The following is a 14,934-nucleotide window of genomic DNA, read 5'->3' as shown; positions in this document are numbered from 1 at the left end:
GTGTGAGAAATAAACAATGTTGAGGAGTTAATTTGGGTCACGGCCAAACTGGCTCCATTTCACCAGTAGTGACACTGACAGAGTGTCAACACTGAATCCCAGTTTTTAAATGTGACATAATCCTTGTAAAATTCAGTGAAAATGAGGAAGGAAACAAGAAATAAATCACTGTTGAGATTTCAGATTCCTTGTTCCCTCTCGTGCTTATGCAAAGTGGCAAACGAAATGCACAGATGGGCTCCTTGTAACTTTTAAAAGAGTGTTGGAGCACCACTGTTCTGTGCACAATCTGCACACCTGACCAGCTCACTGAGATCACCCCAGCAGCCACATGAACAAGGAGAAGGTTTGGTCCAAGATCAATGGTTTTTATTATTGCAAACTCAGACAAATATATTCCTGAAGAACACTAACACAATTATCTCCAAAAGCATATTAAAAATACCTGCCCACATGAAAGGTTATGTTACTAAAATTCATGCCATTCAGGTCTCAGGAGCATAACAGCAAATTAAAGACACTTTCAGCTGTGTAAATCACTACACAAGAGTGGACAGGGAATAGGATTTCCTGGGTTTGGGGCAAACAACAATCCAGTGGCAGTGACTTTACCACAGAACACGGGACACCTTCAGCCTCTCCTGAGGCTGTTGATCTTCTCTGCTATGCTCTGCAGCTCCAGATCCATGGTGGCCAGGTTTTCCAGCTGCTTCTCCTGGGAAAACAGAGCGTTTCACACATCGTTGTTAACGTTGGGAAATGTTTTGTTCCAGGGAAAGGAGAGGAAAGGCCATTTCCAAGGCAGATTCTGTCCTGCCACTTCCCTGTCCCTGAGCAGAGCAGGTGTTAACAGCAGTGCAGCAAAGACTTGGGAGATGGGTGAAATTCCCTGCTTTGGACTGAACATGGGCTGGGGAAAGCATCAAAATTTTAATTGTGAGAGCCGGCTCTAATTACAGCCTCATCTTTGTAGATTTAATTCACCATTACCATCCATAGGTGGCCTCCAGCCATATCACAGCTGCAGCTGCTGTCCCTGCGGGTCCCACAGCCAGCACAGGGGCAGTGAGGGCACAGATCCTCAGGCACCTCAGAGAGCAGGAGAAGCTTTGTGCACCGAGCCTTCACCGGGATGACTCGTTAACACCAATTCACACCTGGTTAAATAAATCAGTGTGCAGCTCTGAGCAATGCACAGACACACTGACACACACCAGGAGGATGTGCCTGAGGGGAGCTAACTGATGGATGTAGGATCAGTTTTCCTGGATGCTGGAGCAGAACAGGAAGTCCAACAAAATAAAGAGAATTCACTACATGTGAACTACACGTAGGAACTGGACTTAGAAGTGCAGTGCAGGTTCTGCTCTGCAATTCCAGCTGGGAAGTCCACGGGCAGCTGATTTCCCTCTGAACACCCAACTCACTTTGCAGCTCGGTGTTTTAAACAACCCGACAGCCCAAGTGGTGCTTGTCAGTTTTCCCTCTGCTCCTGCTGCAATGGCACCTTTGTTTTGTCAGTCTGTGGAGCCTCGAGGGAGAGGCAGGGCCCAAAGGGGAATAAAATCTTTCCCTTCCTGCCTTGCAGCAGACAGGAGCTGTGTCTTTATCCCACAGATTGTGCCCTGGGGTAGTTCAGCAAATTCAAAGTTCCGCTGTTCAAAGAAAGCAGATTTTTAAATTACTGAAGATCTACTCACACCTTAACTGTGACTTAATCTTTGTGTTTTTCTGTGCAGTTTCCCATTTGCCTTGAGAATGGATTTGGGAGTGTGTTTCCCCCAGCTTTTCAGGGAAACTGCTGCGCACTTACCTCCTCTTCTGTCAGGGGCCTCTGGCTTAGGCTCCTTCTGTCATTGCCAGCCACCCGACGCTTCTTCAGGTCTTCTCCAGAGCTGTACAGCCCTGGGAGTTCAGCTGACTTCTTCCTGTAGTTGAGAAGTTGTGCAAGTTGATCCATCTTGTTGTACTGCCTTTCCACATCGTATCTGTTCGCTTTGCCAGGATTCCTCTTCTCGCTGCGCCTGTGCTTCAGAGCGCTCTGGATTTGCTTTTCTGACCACCACTCGTAGTCATTGTACTCAGGGAAAAGGCTCTTCTCGCTCAGGGCAGGCCTGCCTTCCTCCCTGCCCTCCAGAAGCTGCTCCCCTGCACTGTCCCTCTTGTCCAAGTGCTGGCTTTTCCACCACACCAGTGGGTAGAACGGCCTGTAGGATGCTGCAGTTCTCTTCTCTTTCTCTGCGGGGAGATGGCCTCTGTACTCCTCTCTCTCTGCAAACCTTTCCTCCTCTTCATTTTCAACCTGGTCACTGCTGTGATGCTTCTTTTCCACCTCCTCCTCCTCCAGGCTGTCCTCAGTGCTGTAGTGCCTGCTGGCCTGGCCCTTGTGCTCTCGAGCCTTCTGGGCCCCCTCCTGTTGCCTGTTCCCTCCGCGGGCTCTCCCTCCCACACGGCGCTGCCTCTCCTGGCTGAGGTACCTGGCCAGCTCCTCCTGGCTTCCCTCAGTAAGGGGCATCCTGCCCCCAGGATGGTGGGATCCACTGTGCTGCCTCCTCTCCTCGTGCCACTTCTCACTGCTCTCCTCACTGTGGTGGTGCCTCTTGTTTTCCTCGTCCCTGCTCTCCTGCCAGCTGAGCTCCTCACTGCCCTGCTCTGCAGGCCCCTCCTGCTGCAGCCCCTCGGGCCCACGCCTGCCAGGAGAGCCACCCTTCTCCTCAGACTCTTCCTCATGTTTCTGTCGGTGCTTCCACTGCTCCCAGAGATTGGCCTCCCCCGGGTGTGATCCCCCTGCTGGTTCCCCCCTCTCACCACCATGGCCCCTCTTCTCTTCACTGGAGTCACCCCCCCTGTGCCTCCCATGATAACCTTTGCCTTTGAAGGGCTCCTTTCCCTCCTCTCTTTCTTCACTCTCCTCAGATGCTTCACGCTGCTGCTGGTGGGAGAACCCACGTTCCTGAGACTCATGGTGGTATTTCTCACTCCTTCCTTCCTCTCCCTCTTCACCTTCCCGAATTTGTTTGGAAGGGCTCTGCATTCCCTCCTCCAGGTGCCAGCGGCCCCTGGGGCTCTGATCATTCCCACCACGGAACTCATCCACGCTCATGCCCTCAGAGTGGGACTTCTTGGTGACAACAGCAGCCTCCACATCCTCACAACACTTCCCCTCTTTGCTTTCCTCCTCACTGTGGTAATTCCTCTCCTCCTCTCTCCCAATTTCCTGGTAGTGCTTTTTTTCTTCCACATGAAGTGTCTCATCCTGAGCAGGTGTGTGGTGTCCAGCCTCCTCCTCCTCGCTTTTACCTTCCTCATGAGCAAGTTTCTCCTCATCACCTCCTTCCAAATACTTTTCAGATTCCTCTTCTGCCTGCCTCTGTTCTTTCTCCATGCTCCCAGGAGGATGTTTTTCAGTCTCTGCTGGGTCCTTGGGATGCCTCACTTCAGGCTGTGCGTTTTCACTTCTCTCTCTGTCATTTTTATCACCTACAAGAACAAAGGCAGCATCATGGAATAATCCAACCCTCCGCTGAAGTGTTATTACAAAGACATGACTGGCTTCTCAAAGTACTAAGGAAATTTGGACAGAACTGATTTCTTAATTCTGCTTTCAAAATCATTACTTTGCCACTATTTAGTATGCTTGCCTGGAAAAGGATTAACTAACTAATTAAACTCCACTTAATTAGGCATTTTACAAGTTCCTCTGGAATTTCCAGAATAAATTTCCTTCTTTGGCTTTTTTTGTGATCACATTTTTAGTACTGAGTCAAGCTAGCTCTCATTTCCATTAAAAACAATGGGATCTGGAGTTGTGTTCAGTTCTTTGAATGCCAGACCAGGCCCATCACCGATGCTTACTCACAATAAAAAGACAACTATCTATTCAAGCTACCCAAAACCACCAGGGATTCTTTTTAGCAAATTTAAAATTTTTTTTTTAATTGACTGAAAAAAAGTCAATGAAATCTGATGCTTTGCAATAGATATGCTTCATCTTCTCAGGCTACCTAAAGAGTTTGTCAAGTCCTCTCAGACTCTCCAGGTGGTTCAAGGAGGGAGCCACAAGTGTCAGGCAAGAACCCCTGAGAATTCCCAGGTCAGGCTGTTTGTTCTCTGAGAGAGACAGACAGAAGGACACCAGAATTCTAGCACTGAAATTTGGAGGCAGCAGTTTCACCAGCTCCATCACCAGAGAGAAACCATGCACCAAACTCCTTTCCTGAGTGCAGATAACGTTGTACTTACTCTTCTTCAGGATTTCTTTGCATTCAGGATTAATGGGGGGTGCATTGGGCTTAGACAGAGCGTTGGACAGAACCTCCACAATGCACCGCGTCACCTGGAGGAGACAAAACAGGAGAGAAATCATCATGGCAAAAATGGAAACTTTACTACTGACCCAGCTGGTAGAAAAGCCTGTTGGAGATGACAGTTCAGGCTGTTATTATTAATGAGTTTTGAGTAATCCTGTACATTTGGGCTCTGCCCCTCACTCCTGTACCAGCAGGAAGAGAACAGAGAGGTCTTTTTATCTCCCCTTTTGTTTGCAGAGCTAAGGGGCTTCTTTTGTACCTTTTAAAATATTAAATAACCTACTCAGTACAAAGGAAAGTCAAACAACACGTGGTAACACACCCTATAAAATAAACAGGCACAACACACATTCAAAGGATGAGGATTATCCTGTAGGATCTGCCCATATGAGGATGCTGCACAGGCAGTCTGGACTGCCAATACACTAAAACACCTCCCTGTCCTCTGTCAGGGACACACTCCACACCTTTCCACCTGTGTGTGCTCTGAGTCCTGCCTGGTCTTTGGCACTGAACATTCAACTGGGCTGTCTGGAAGCAGAGAAAATTGATTGATTTAGGAAAGTCACACAATGTGCTCTAATTCTAAGCACTACCAAAGTATGTCCTCTGTAGAAAATGATTTTCAGGTGCTGAAGTTGATGGTGAGAACAAGTGCTCCTGTTTGTGGGGGTACAATCTGTGGGGATGACTGGGAGGAGACAATGAAACATTTACAGAGCCATTTGTCTTTTAACAATTTCTGGTTATTACCAGGTGTTTGCTGATCTAAATGATCACAGCAACAACCAGTGCAGAGGGTCTGGTGTCAGCTCTGGGAGCAGCTGATGGCATTTATTTAATCACACAGGGGGAGATTTCTTTCCACAGAAGGAGAGGAAGGACTACAGCAGTGAGTCTGTAACACAGTAGGTAACTGTAGGTATTTCATCTTTCCCCAAAGCTGTCAGTACAATAACATGTACTGTGCAACATTTCAGATCACTTTTCAAGCAGCTGTACAATGCAGAGCTTCACAAGTACCACACTGACACAAGAGGCAGCTCCCATTTCCACCAAACACACTGAGGTGCAGGCAGGCATCTCCTGGCAGCTAAAGGCACTTGAGTTCCACACCAGCCATCTGCTTTTTTAAAAATTTACCCTTAGGAAAAAAATGAAGCATTGTCCTGAGAGTTTAAAGAAACGGAGAACACATCACTGGTATTTTCTGGGGTTGGTTTGACAAGCAGCTACTCACCATTTCTTCAGTATGGTCTTTTTCCACTGGAACTGTGCTGGCACCTGGAAGAAAAACCAATTATTAGAGATTCATCAACACAAGCATCACTGACAGGAGTCCTCAGTCAAATGGGTCTGATGGGGCAGCTTGGGTTTTGGGTTGGCAGCCAACTAAACCAGGCACATTCCACATGAAATCTTTCCTTATTTGGATGGAAAAGCCACCTAAAATTGAGGCATAGCAGGAGAGAAGAGGCATGGTAACACTTGTAGCACTAAAATAATATACACCAAGAATAATCCCACCCACAAAAAATGCAACACCAAAGAAAGCCACGTTCAAATTCCAAAATGGAACTTTACTTCAAACCAGGTTCTTATGTAGCTGCACCTGTTAAAAAAAATAAATCAAACCCAACAAGCAAGGCCTGTTTGCACCCCAAGAATCTTTTGGCTTCTTAGAGAAGCTCTAGGTGCTCCCCTTGCCAACAGCAGACCATTCTTTAAGACTTTAAAGCAGCTACTGTCCCAGTCCTGCTGGAGAAATGTTGTCTCACTTGGAGGTGTCTCCTGCAAGGATGGAGTGAGCCAGAAGAGACAGGAAAATTTCCATTCTCTGAGTGATCCATTATCATTCCAAGAAATAAGCAAAACCCCCTCAAATCTCAGTGGAAAACCACTCTGGAAGGAAGCAGTACAACCCATCCCTCACCCTCTGTGCCCTGGGGACATGTGGGATAACTCACACCTCCTTACACCAGTTCTACTGTACCTGGGCCAAGGAATTTGCTTTTGGAAAGAAGCGACTGCCCATAAAACCTCTGTGCTGCCTGGTTTTGCCATCACTGCTGCAATGGCTCCAGCTGGTTAATGAGCTTGGCTGCTGTGTGTTATTAATGAACTGTGTGTTATAAATGTGCTGTGTGTTATTAATGAGCTGAGTCAATTCCCATGCACCTGGAGATTTCCAGGAATGAGGTTAAGCCCCTGTGCCACTCACAGTAGTGTGTGGAAGCAGGGCCTGTTGAATCCTGGCTGTGCAGGCCTCCCAAGGTGCAGAATCACAGCACACACACACAGACACACAGCTTGAGGTGCAGCCCTAAAGTCCTCACACAGGTCACAGAGTCCTAACACTGTCACACTGTCTGGGTCAGTGAGAGACCTCCTGAAACAGATGAGCACACAGCACATCATGGAAGTAAAGGAGGTCAGTTTTACCTCTCAGCATCAGGAGAACGAGCACTGTCCCAAGGAAGGCAGGATCACGTAGCTCTGCACTATTTAAAGAACACAACCTTTTTATTCTCTGTGCTGGCAGAGGAAGCAGACATCCCCTGGATACACTGACTCAGAGTGTAATAGCTGAGCATCATACACTAATAACTGATATTTCTGTGCTCTCCCCCAAACACACATGCAGGGATGTGCTTCTCCAGCCCCCAGCCCTTCCCTGCCTATACAAGTGCCATCAGAGAAGGGAACCCACACAAGGACAGCACAGCAGGGATTCCCCCAAAATAGCACTGCCTGCCTCCCCCAGAGTGGCAGGTGGTGTGTGAGGGGATGGTGCTGCTCAGAGCCAAGCCTCTCCCCCAGCTCCGGCGTTCAGAGCTGCCTGAGGCGGCTCCAGCTCCTTCACTAACCCAGTATGCAAATGACTGCCAGGCTGCTGCAGGCAGGAGACAAAGCCCTCCCACCAAAACAAGTGTTAGTCTTAAAAAGACATTCTCTCAGTCCCACAGGTGTTGGGGATGTTGCTATTACATCCCCAGGCTCCACTCACAGGTATGAGCCCCTTCATGAGCTCTTTCTGGGGAGGCTCCTCTGCTCCTCCAGCCCCTGTGAAAATCTGACAGGCTCCAGGGCAAGCACTGATTTTATCCTTTGAGTGATGCAGCCACGGCACATCTCCTGTGAGTGACACCCAGGATGGGATAAAGGACAGAGCAGAAAAACTCCTGGACATCTTTTCCTCCTTCAGGCCACTCCCTGAGTGCTGTCAGTGGCACAGGAAGACAAAGTCAGATTGTACCCACTGTCTTTGCTGTCATTCAAAAGCTCCCAAGAGCTTGGTTAACAGTGAAAGGCAGCATGAACAAAGAGGGAGCATCATAACAATGTTAGGAGAACCAAATGGTATTAGACAAACCTCATATTAACCTGTCTGGAGAAACAGGATGAGGCTCCAATCCATGCCAGAGCCTGAAATAACTCCCTGAGGCAGCTGCTCTGCCAGGGATGAGCCAGGAAGGCAGTGGGGAGCCAGCAGTGCCCCACTTTACCCAGTGCTGGCAGTGTCACCTGCCACCCGAAGGTGCTGGCCAACACGGCTGCCATCGTCCCCAGGTGTGCCCAGGAGGGGTGAGGCCACCACCCTGACAGGGACAGGGCTCAGGCAGCAGGACACCCACCCATGGCCTTGCAGGGGCACAGCAGGGCTCCAGAGCAGAGCATGTGCCAGCATGGAAACCTTGCACCTGAACACACAGCAAGAAACAAACCACAGCCCCACGGAGCACAGCTGGCTCTGGCTCTGCTTTACCCTCCTGAACCAGCTCTGCCCAGGCAGTTGTGATCAGATTATCTGATTTTGCCTAAGTGCTGAGAGTTGATGAATATCATGAGAAATGATAAATGCAGGACAAATTCACAAGGTTTTTGCTTGCATCTCCAAGATTAGAACAGATCTTCAGGTGGGTCCCTGATGAAATCCCCACATGGCTTTGTTTCATCAGCACAGATGACTCAGTGCAGTGTCATTCCTCACCAAAATGTCACAGTGTCTTCCTAGGCAGGATCACTGAAATTTAGGCATATTGATTTGCAGGAGCACTAGAAAGTTCTTGAAGTTAATGTCTAACCAGTTCAACATTTGAAAGCACAACAGCCACAAAGGATGTAAAGTACCTGATCTGTTTGATCAGGTACTTTGATAAACAGGAAAAAACATTTGGTAACAAACCCCCATAGAATCTACGGTATAAGTGTGTGAGCTTCTCTGTGCTGGGGTCTCTTCCCCTCCGTACCCCACCCTCCCTCTTTGATTTCAATAAAAGCACTTGAAGGCAGCCAACTTCCTCACAGTCTCTGTGCAAGTCCCAGAAGCGTGGAGACTTCTAACAGACCTAAAGCCAAAAATACTCAACCCAGAATGACACCGACTCTTTCAACCAATGATGTAAGTACGCATAAAACACTACAGAGCCAAGTCACCACCTCATTCTATTGTGTTTAAGGTTCATTTCACCGTGCAGTTTTTGTATTTAATGCCGCGTGCAAAAAAATTAAAACCCCTGTTAGTTAAACCCGCAGAGCCGCTACTTTGCCACCACCTCCCGGCATCCAGCACCGGCTGGCACAAGCCCAGCAGCACCGCTGGAACGAAGCGGCACCGAGAAGTCTTTGTGCAAAGATAAAAATAAAGGCGGAGCAGGCGGAGAGCTCTCGCTCAGCGCCATCCCCGCCGCCCCTTCCCGAGGGGCGACTCCGGGCTGCGGGTCCTGCACCCACCGCCGCCTCCCCGGAGCCAGCCAGCCAGCCAGCCAGCCCGTCCGTCCGTCCATCCATCCATCCATCCTTCCGCCGCTCCCCGCCCTTCCCAGCGCTCTCCCCGTCCCCGCTCACCTGCCAGGGCGGCGGCCGCCAGGAGGGCGAGCAGCGCCGGCGGCCCCATCTCGGCACGGCTCGGCTGCGCTCGGCGGCTCCGGCGCGGTTTAAAAGGGGAGCGGGGGCGGAGGAGCGGGCGGGGGGCCCCGCCGGAGCTGCGTCACTGCGAGCCCCCGGCGGTGCCGCCCCCGCTCTCCTCTCCTCTCCTCTCCTCTCCTCTCCTCTCCTCTCCTCTCCTCTCCTCTCCTCTCCTCTCCTCTCCTCTCCTCTCCTCTCCTCTCCAACTTTCTCACAGGCTGGGCAAGCCGAGCTCGCTTTCCCTTCCCCGGTAACCACCGCAGCCGCCCTGCCCGATATCCCCGACCAACACTTCCAAGACCCCCGTACAGCCCTGCCCCAGCAAAGGGGAAAGCGGGGCTTCCCTGCCTCCTTCTCCAGCTCGGAGGATGCGGTAGCGTCCTTAGGTCTTTCCCACCGTCAGAGGATGCCGAAGGGAGGAGGTGCGGTAACCCATCCCTCTGAAACAGCTTCCACAAGGAATCACTGCCACGCTTCCACACCCTTTTCCGATCAAAGCCTCTTCAGGTGCTCCTGCAGCCTTTTCTCCTGCAAGGTTTTTGTCCCTTCCCCTCCCCTCATTGCTCCCTCCTCTCACAGCCTCCCCCACCCCTTATCCAGTACACCCAGACCCCGACTGGGAAGCAATCCTAGAGCGTATGGCCCCTGGGGAGGGAATGGCAAGCAGTATTCCCCAAGAGTTCTACCAGGGAAATCACTGCTCTCAGCATCCATCTCCACAGGCAAGCCTCTTATTTACTGTGATGATGCTCTGGGAAGCCAGAGGAAGCATACAGAGATCAAGTTTTACATGGTTTCCTTTAACAGCCCCTGCTGTCCTAATTAGTCCATAGTGGAATAAAAAGCTTAAATGACAAGTTAAAACGAGGAAGTCTGAATGTTCCACCCGGTTCCCTTCAGAGCCAGGCAAAGACCAGAACTCCTTTTGGTTTTCATTAACCCTCAGAGGGTCATCTCCAATTTTAGGTGTATTTACAGCTTTCTTTTTTGTTTGTCTCCAGAGCCAAGCAGATGGCCCTCTAACTGCCAGTGTTCCTGGAGGACAATGGATCAGTGCACCAAGCTGGCAGTTCCCTCTGTTATCATCCCGTGCCATTCTATTGTCCATTAACAATGGCAGGCTGCTACAGCCACGCAGCCTTTAGAGACAGAAAACAGCACACAAGCACAGTGCTCCAAACCAACTCACCAGCAGGAAGCAGAATTCCAGCTCCATTTGAAGCCTGCTTCAGGAGACAGCCAGGAGGAGACACCTTGCTCACCTTGCATTCAGTTTGCAATTTCTGCAAAGTAACACAACCCAGTCACCAGGCCATGGAAGACAAACCACCTGCAACACCTCCCAATGTCCCTCCTGCATGCTATGTACTGCCTATGCCAGCCCCATCCCCACAGGCAGCTGCTTCTTTGGGAATCTCCAGTCTTGGCTTTGGGAAGTCAAGAGCCTGTTTCAAAAGACTGACAAATTTCCCTGGCTCCAAGGCCCCCTTATCCTCCTCTGTCTGTGTGAGGATTCAGATTGGCCTCAACCTCTTCAGCTGCTCGTGAGAAAGAATTTTAAGTGAAGCATTTGCCTTTTATGTATTCTCTGCTTCTGCAGGCATATAAATAGCATGTTTTGCCATCAGTTACATCAGGGTCTGCATGGGAGCACCTTCACACCTTCAGATTTGATGAGGTTCAAGGTGACAAAGATTTGCAAATGTTGTAGGAGGCCTGTGACAGGAGTAGGGACAGAAGTGGAGTATATCCAACTCTGTCTTCAGGGTAGGATTCCAAAACAGGATCCCACAGACTCTTCTGCCAGCACTGGAAAACCAGAGCATCCAAGCATCTTGCCCACAGTTAATTAATTAAGTCAGCCTCTGTTCTCAAAGCAGTGTCACTTCACGTGGACTTTTACAGCCAGGTATCAGCTGGGGTGAGTTTCTCTGCAGATCAGGAGAGAGCTGTGACTGCACTAAATCAGGATTACTGCAGGCAAAGGCACATTTCATTTGATCACTGTGAGTGGCACACCCCAACCTCCTTTCTCAGATGTGTCAGTACTCTGACTGCAGTGACATCCACGCCTGGCAATGTTGTGACAATCTACTGCTCTATGAATAAACACTATTTATCCTGTGGGATTCTCTCAAATACAAATGCTTTAGAAAATTACACATTTGGCTCATGCTAGAAGCTGAAACTTCAAAGGATGACAAGCAATTTCTGTGCCTGAGCTCCTTCTAAATTGAGAGGAGACTGCATGAGGAAAATGAGGATTGCTCTTCTAATTAGGTGTGCTAGTGGGGATTATCTTCATTCTTACATGCCAATTAGTTTTCATGGCATTAAAATACTGCAGCCCATTTCATGAACAAACTCATTTCTTTCATTCAGGAGGTGCTGAGAGGATGGGTCTGGAGAAAGACAATTGCACCTAAAGGCCACCATCTATGCAGCTTCCCTAACAGAACCAAAATCCTTTCAGAAACCTTGCCATATGCAATGCTCATTGTAACATAAGGGATGGTGGAGCTGCACAGCTGACACATTTTTGGGTCCTTCTTGCACAAAAGTAGAACAGGACTGTCACCACCTGTGGCCTTAGCACATGGTACCAGTGCCCAGCAAGCTGAGCTGCAGCTGAGACCCTGTGTGGTACAGATGGGTGATTTCTGCAGCATGGGCAAATATCTTTTTTTAGTTTTCTGTATTTATATAGCACCTCACACTGTGGGTTTTATTCATGCCAATACACTTAGGCAGTGCAGAAAAAGCTGCTAGAAACTGACTTCCAGTCTTTAGTGTCAAAAGACTTTCTTCATTAAAAATCCAAAGTATTTTTGCTTGAGAACCTTAAAAGTTCAGTCCAACTCTTCCTGAATTGTCTTTCTTAGTATTCTTAAAAAAACAAATTTTCTTCACTTGTAACCCTCTTCTTTTCCATGCAGGACCCTTCTAGCTCCTGTTTTTCAGTGATGTATCTATTCCACAGAAATGAGGTCAAATATTGTATGGCCTAACTGAAAAGAGGTTTAAAATAAGCCTACAAGGGATGTCATAACTATTGAGTGGTATGAAAAACACATGTACAGACCCTGGTGTGGTCCTCTGGAAAAAGCCCTGTGCTACCTGATAGAAGTCCTCAGGGCTTCTGGATACACTCACAGGCTGCAGAATGAAAGAAAAGAAACCACCAAACCCAAAACAAAGCCAAGGACAAAACAGAGGTGAGACAGGGAAGACCAAGTATAAACACAACCATTTATCCAACATCCCAGGTTTTCCACAGAACATTTTCCCATATACTGCTCACACACCTCTCTTCCTCCCCAGTCATCCTTCTCTCTGTTAGATCAGATGGCAGAAAACTGGATTGTGCTGCAATACAAAAATAAGTTTTAAATGATAGATAGACAGATAGATGATAGATAGATAGATAGATAGATAGATAGATAGATAGATAGATAGATAGATAGATAGATAGGAGGAAAGGAAGGAGGGGAGGAAAGGAAAGGGAAAGGGAAAGGGAAGGGGAAAATACTTTGGAGCCTAGGGGCAATTTTTCCATACTGCAGTCAGCATGAAGTGCCACTTCCTAGCTCCTTCCCTAGTTAGCAACTTGCTGGCATTGCTTGCTCCAGGCAGGAAATGCAAGTGAGCTCCTGCAATTCCACAGGTAAATGTCTCCATGGGACAGATGACACTGATGGGAACCAACAGGCACATTTCCTCCTAGAAGAGAAAGTTGGAATTTGCCTAATAATGTGAGCACCATTGGCATTTTTAGTCACAAGACTTCATTTTTTCTGAGCTGCCACTCCTCACCTGATTGTCTGTCCAAAAATGATGTGCTGGACTCCAAGTCCAAAGTGACCACTCCAGAGAAACTGGCCATCAAGATAAGATGCAGCTTTTGGATCTGAGCAGGGGCACAAGCAGCCCTGACATGATTGCTCATGGCTTTATAAATTGGGCTATGACTAAACCTTCTCCCAGCCTCAGCTGTCATCAAATTGCCTTGCTGACAACAGAAGCAACCTCTGCAGCCCTGGGTGCCTCCTCCTCTGCCAGGGGGAAAGTGAGGGCACCCAACACCCCCTGACCAGACAGGAGTCCTGGACAATAACAGCGCCCAAAAGCTGCCCCACATCTCTCTGGGCTGCCTTTTGGAGGATTAGCATCACTGCAGGACAGCAGTTCTCAGGCAGTTGATGCTCAGAGAGCAGCTGGAGCATCTCTCCCTGCAGGCTGGGCACAGCTGAGCTGCACACCCAGGTGCTGCCCCAAAGAAAACCCTTCATGAAACAACCCCTGCCAATGCCCCCTGCCCTTTTTCCACTCACACTGGGTAATTAACCTCCTTGGTAAACTTTGAGGCTTCTGTAGGAGAATAAAAAACAGGATAGAAATTTCTTTCAGCAAGCAAAATGTGGACACTTAAGCCTTTGTATTTTGAGTACTGCTTGTCATTAAGCAAAAATTACTTTATTAGTTGCCTTTGCACTGCAAATAATTACATTTAGGCCATTAAATTTCCCCATTCAGTGTTTCTGCCTGCTTTTTGTCAACTGTGCATGTTCCATTTAATATTTAAAGACTGGGGCACTACTCTGGCTTATTTAGTAATTAATTTCTTTAAATATTTATAGCACTTTGACTCTCAGCAAGGGTTCTGTTTGGTAAGAACAATACTGTTCTGTGCTTGATAGTGTCATGGAAATTTCAGAGGCAAATTTCCATTTTGGAGCATAAAAACATATAGATTTCTGCAATAGACTGTAATGATTTCAGAGTAAAGTTTTTATTACTGAACAATGTATGTGCTAAAAAAATAATCCAATTATGCTCTTGCAGATAATTGCAGACTGAAAACACAGAGTTGAGAGATCTATTTTATGACAGCAGTATTTGCACAGCAAAAGGAATCCCTCAAGAAATTTTCCATCACCTTTTTCTGAATCGCCACTGGCACAAAGAACAAAACCCAATTGCAAAAAAAGCCTAGGAAAGAGAGAGCACAACCTGCAAAATGCAGGAGAATATTTTGGTAGCATCTTTTCCCCTTAGAATATCCTTTTCCTTTTGCATACCCCGATTTTAAGACTTTTAGGCCCTTTGTGTGAAATGCTGTGTGCTTATCAAAAAACCTTAAAAGGCTTAAACTTAAAGGCAGCCTTGGGAAATGAAAATAGCAGGAAGATGCTCCATCTGTGTAAATTTGTCTAGTAACCCTGATGGTGGGAATGTGATCCAAACAGGAAAAGAGATTCTGCTACCCTGGATGTAAGAAAGACCAAGCCACAGTGGGTGGCTTTGCCAGCACTCAGATGAGGCACACTGAGCCTGATTTTTTTTGGGAAAAATCAGCTGCAGAATCACCCCATGGGAAAGGGAACAGGAGGAAGGGCACAGGAATCAGTCTGATGCTTGTCCAGCACACCTTGCATTTTCAGCCTAATGCACTGCTGCCTTTGGAAAGCCTCCCCCAGCCCTCAAAACAGCACTCTGTCTCCTCATGCCAGAAGGACTTTCTTCCCTACTAATTCACGTGCAAGCAGGCTATTCTGGAACACCAGACAAGCAGCATGAACAGTCCCAGAGACAGAACCCAGCCCTGGCACTTGCCTGCACTCACACCTTTATCATGTGGCACTCAGCCTGTCCCAGGCACCAGCCAGACTCAGGGAAGATGCAAAAACCAGGACCAAAACCAAGCTGGCCTCACAGA

At 48.2% G+C, this 14,934-nt stretch overlaps 1 protein-coding gene across 1 annotated transcript; it reads right to left on the bottom strand.

The window, feature by feature from the left end:
• Positions 1-359: 359 nt before the first annotated feature.
• On the bottom strand, positions 360-9,347 carry CHGB (chromogranin B). The gene is made up of 5 exons (XM_058802141.1): positions 9,159-9,347; positions 5,551-5,594; positions 4,243-4,336; positions 1,814-3,480; positions 360-715 (listed from the first exon to the last, which is right to left on the bottom strand). Exons 1-5 carry the CDS (start codon positions 9,205-9,207, stop codon positions 632-634), a joined length of 1,938 nt encoding a protein of 645 aa, XP_058658124.1. The 5' UTR covers positions 9,208-9,347; the 3' UTR covers positions 360-631.
• Between the last annotated feature and the right edge of the window lie 5,587 nt (positions 9,348-14,934).

Source organism: Ammospiza caudacuta, chromosome 3 (assembly GCF_027887145.1).
Source record: "Ammospiza caudacuta isolate bAmmCau1 chromosome 3, bAmmCau1.pri, whole genome shotgun sequence".
Lineage (NCBI taxonomy): Eukaryota > Metazoa > Chordata > Aves > Passeriformes > Passerellidae > Ammospiza > Ammospiza caudacuta.
The sequence above is the reverse complement of the archived record's forward strand: the minus strand, read 5'-3'. Positions and strand labels throughout refer to the sequence as shown.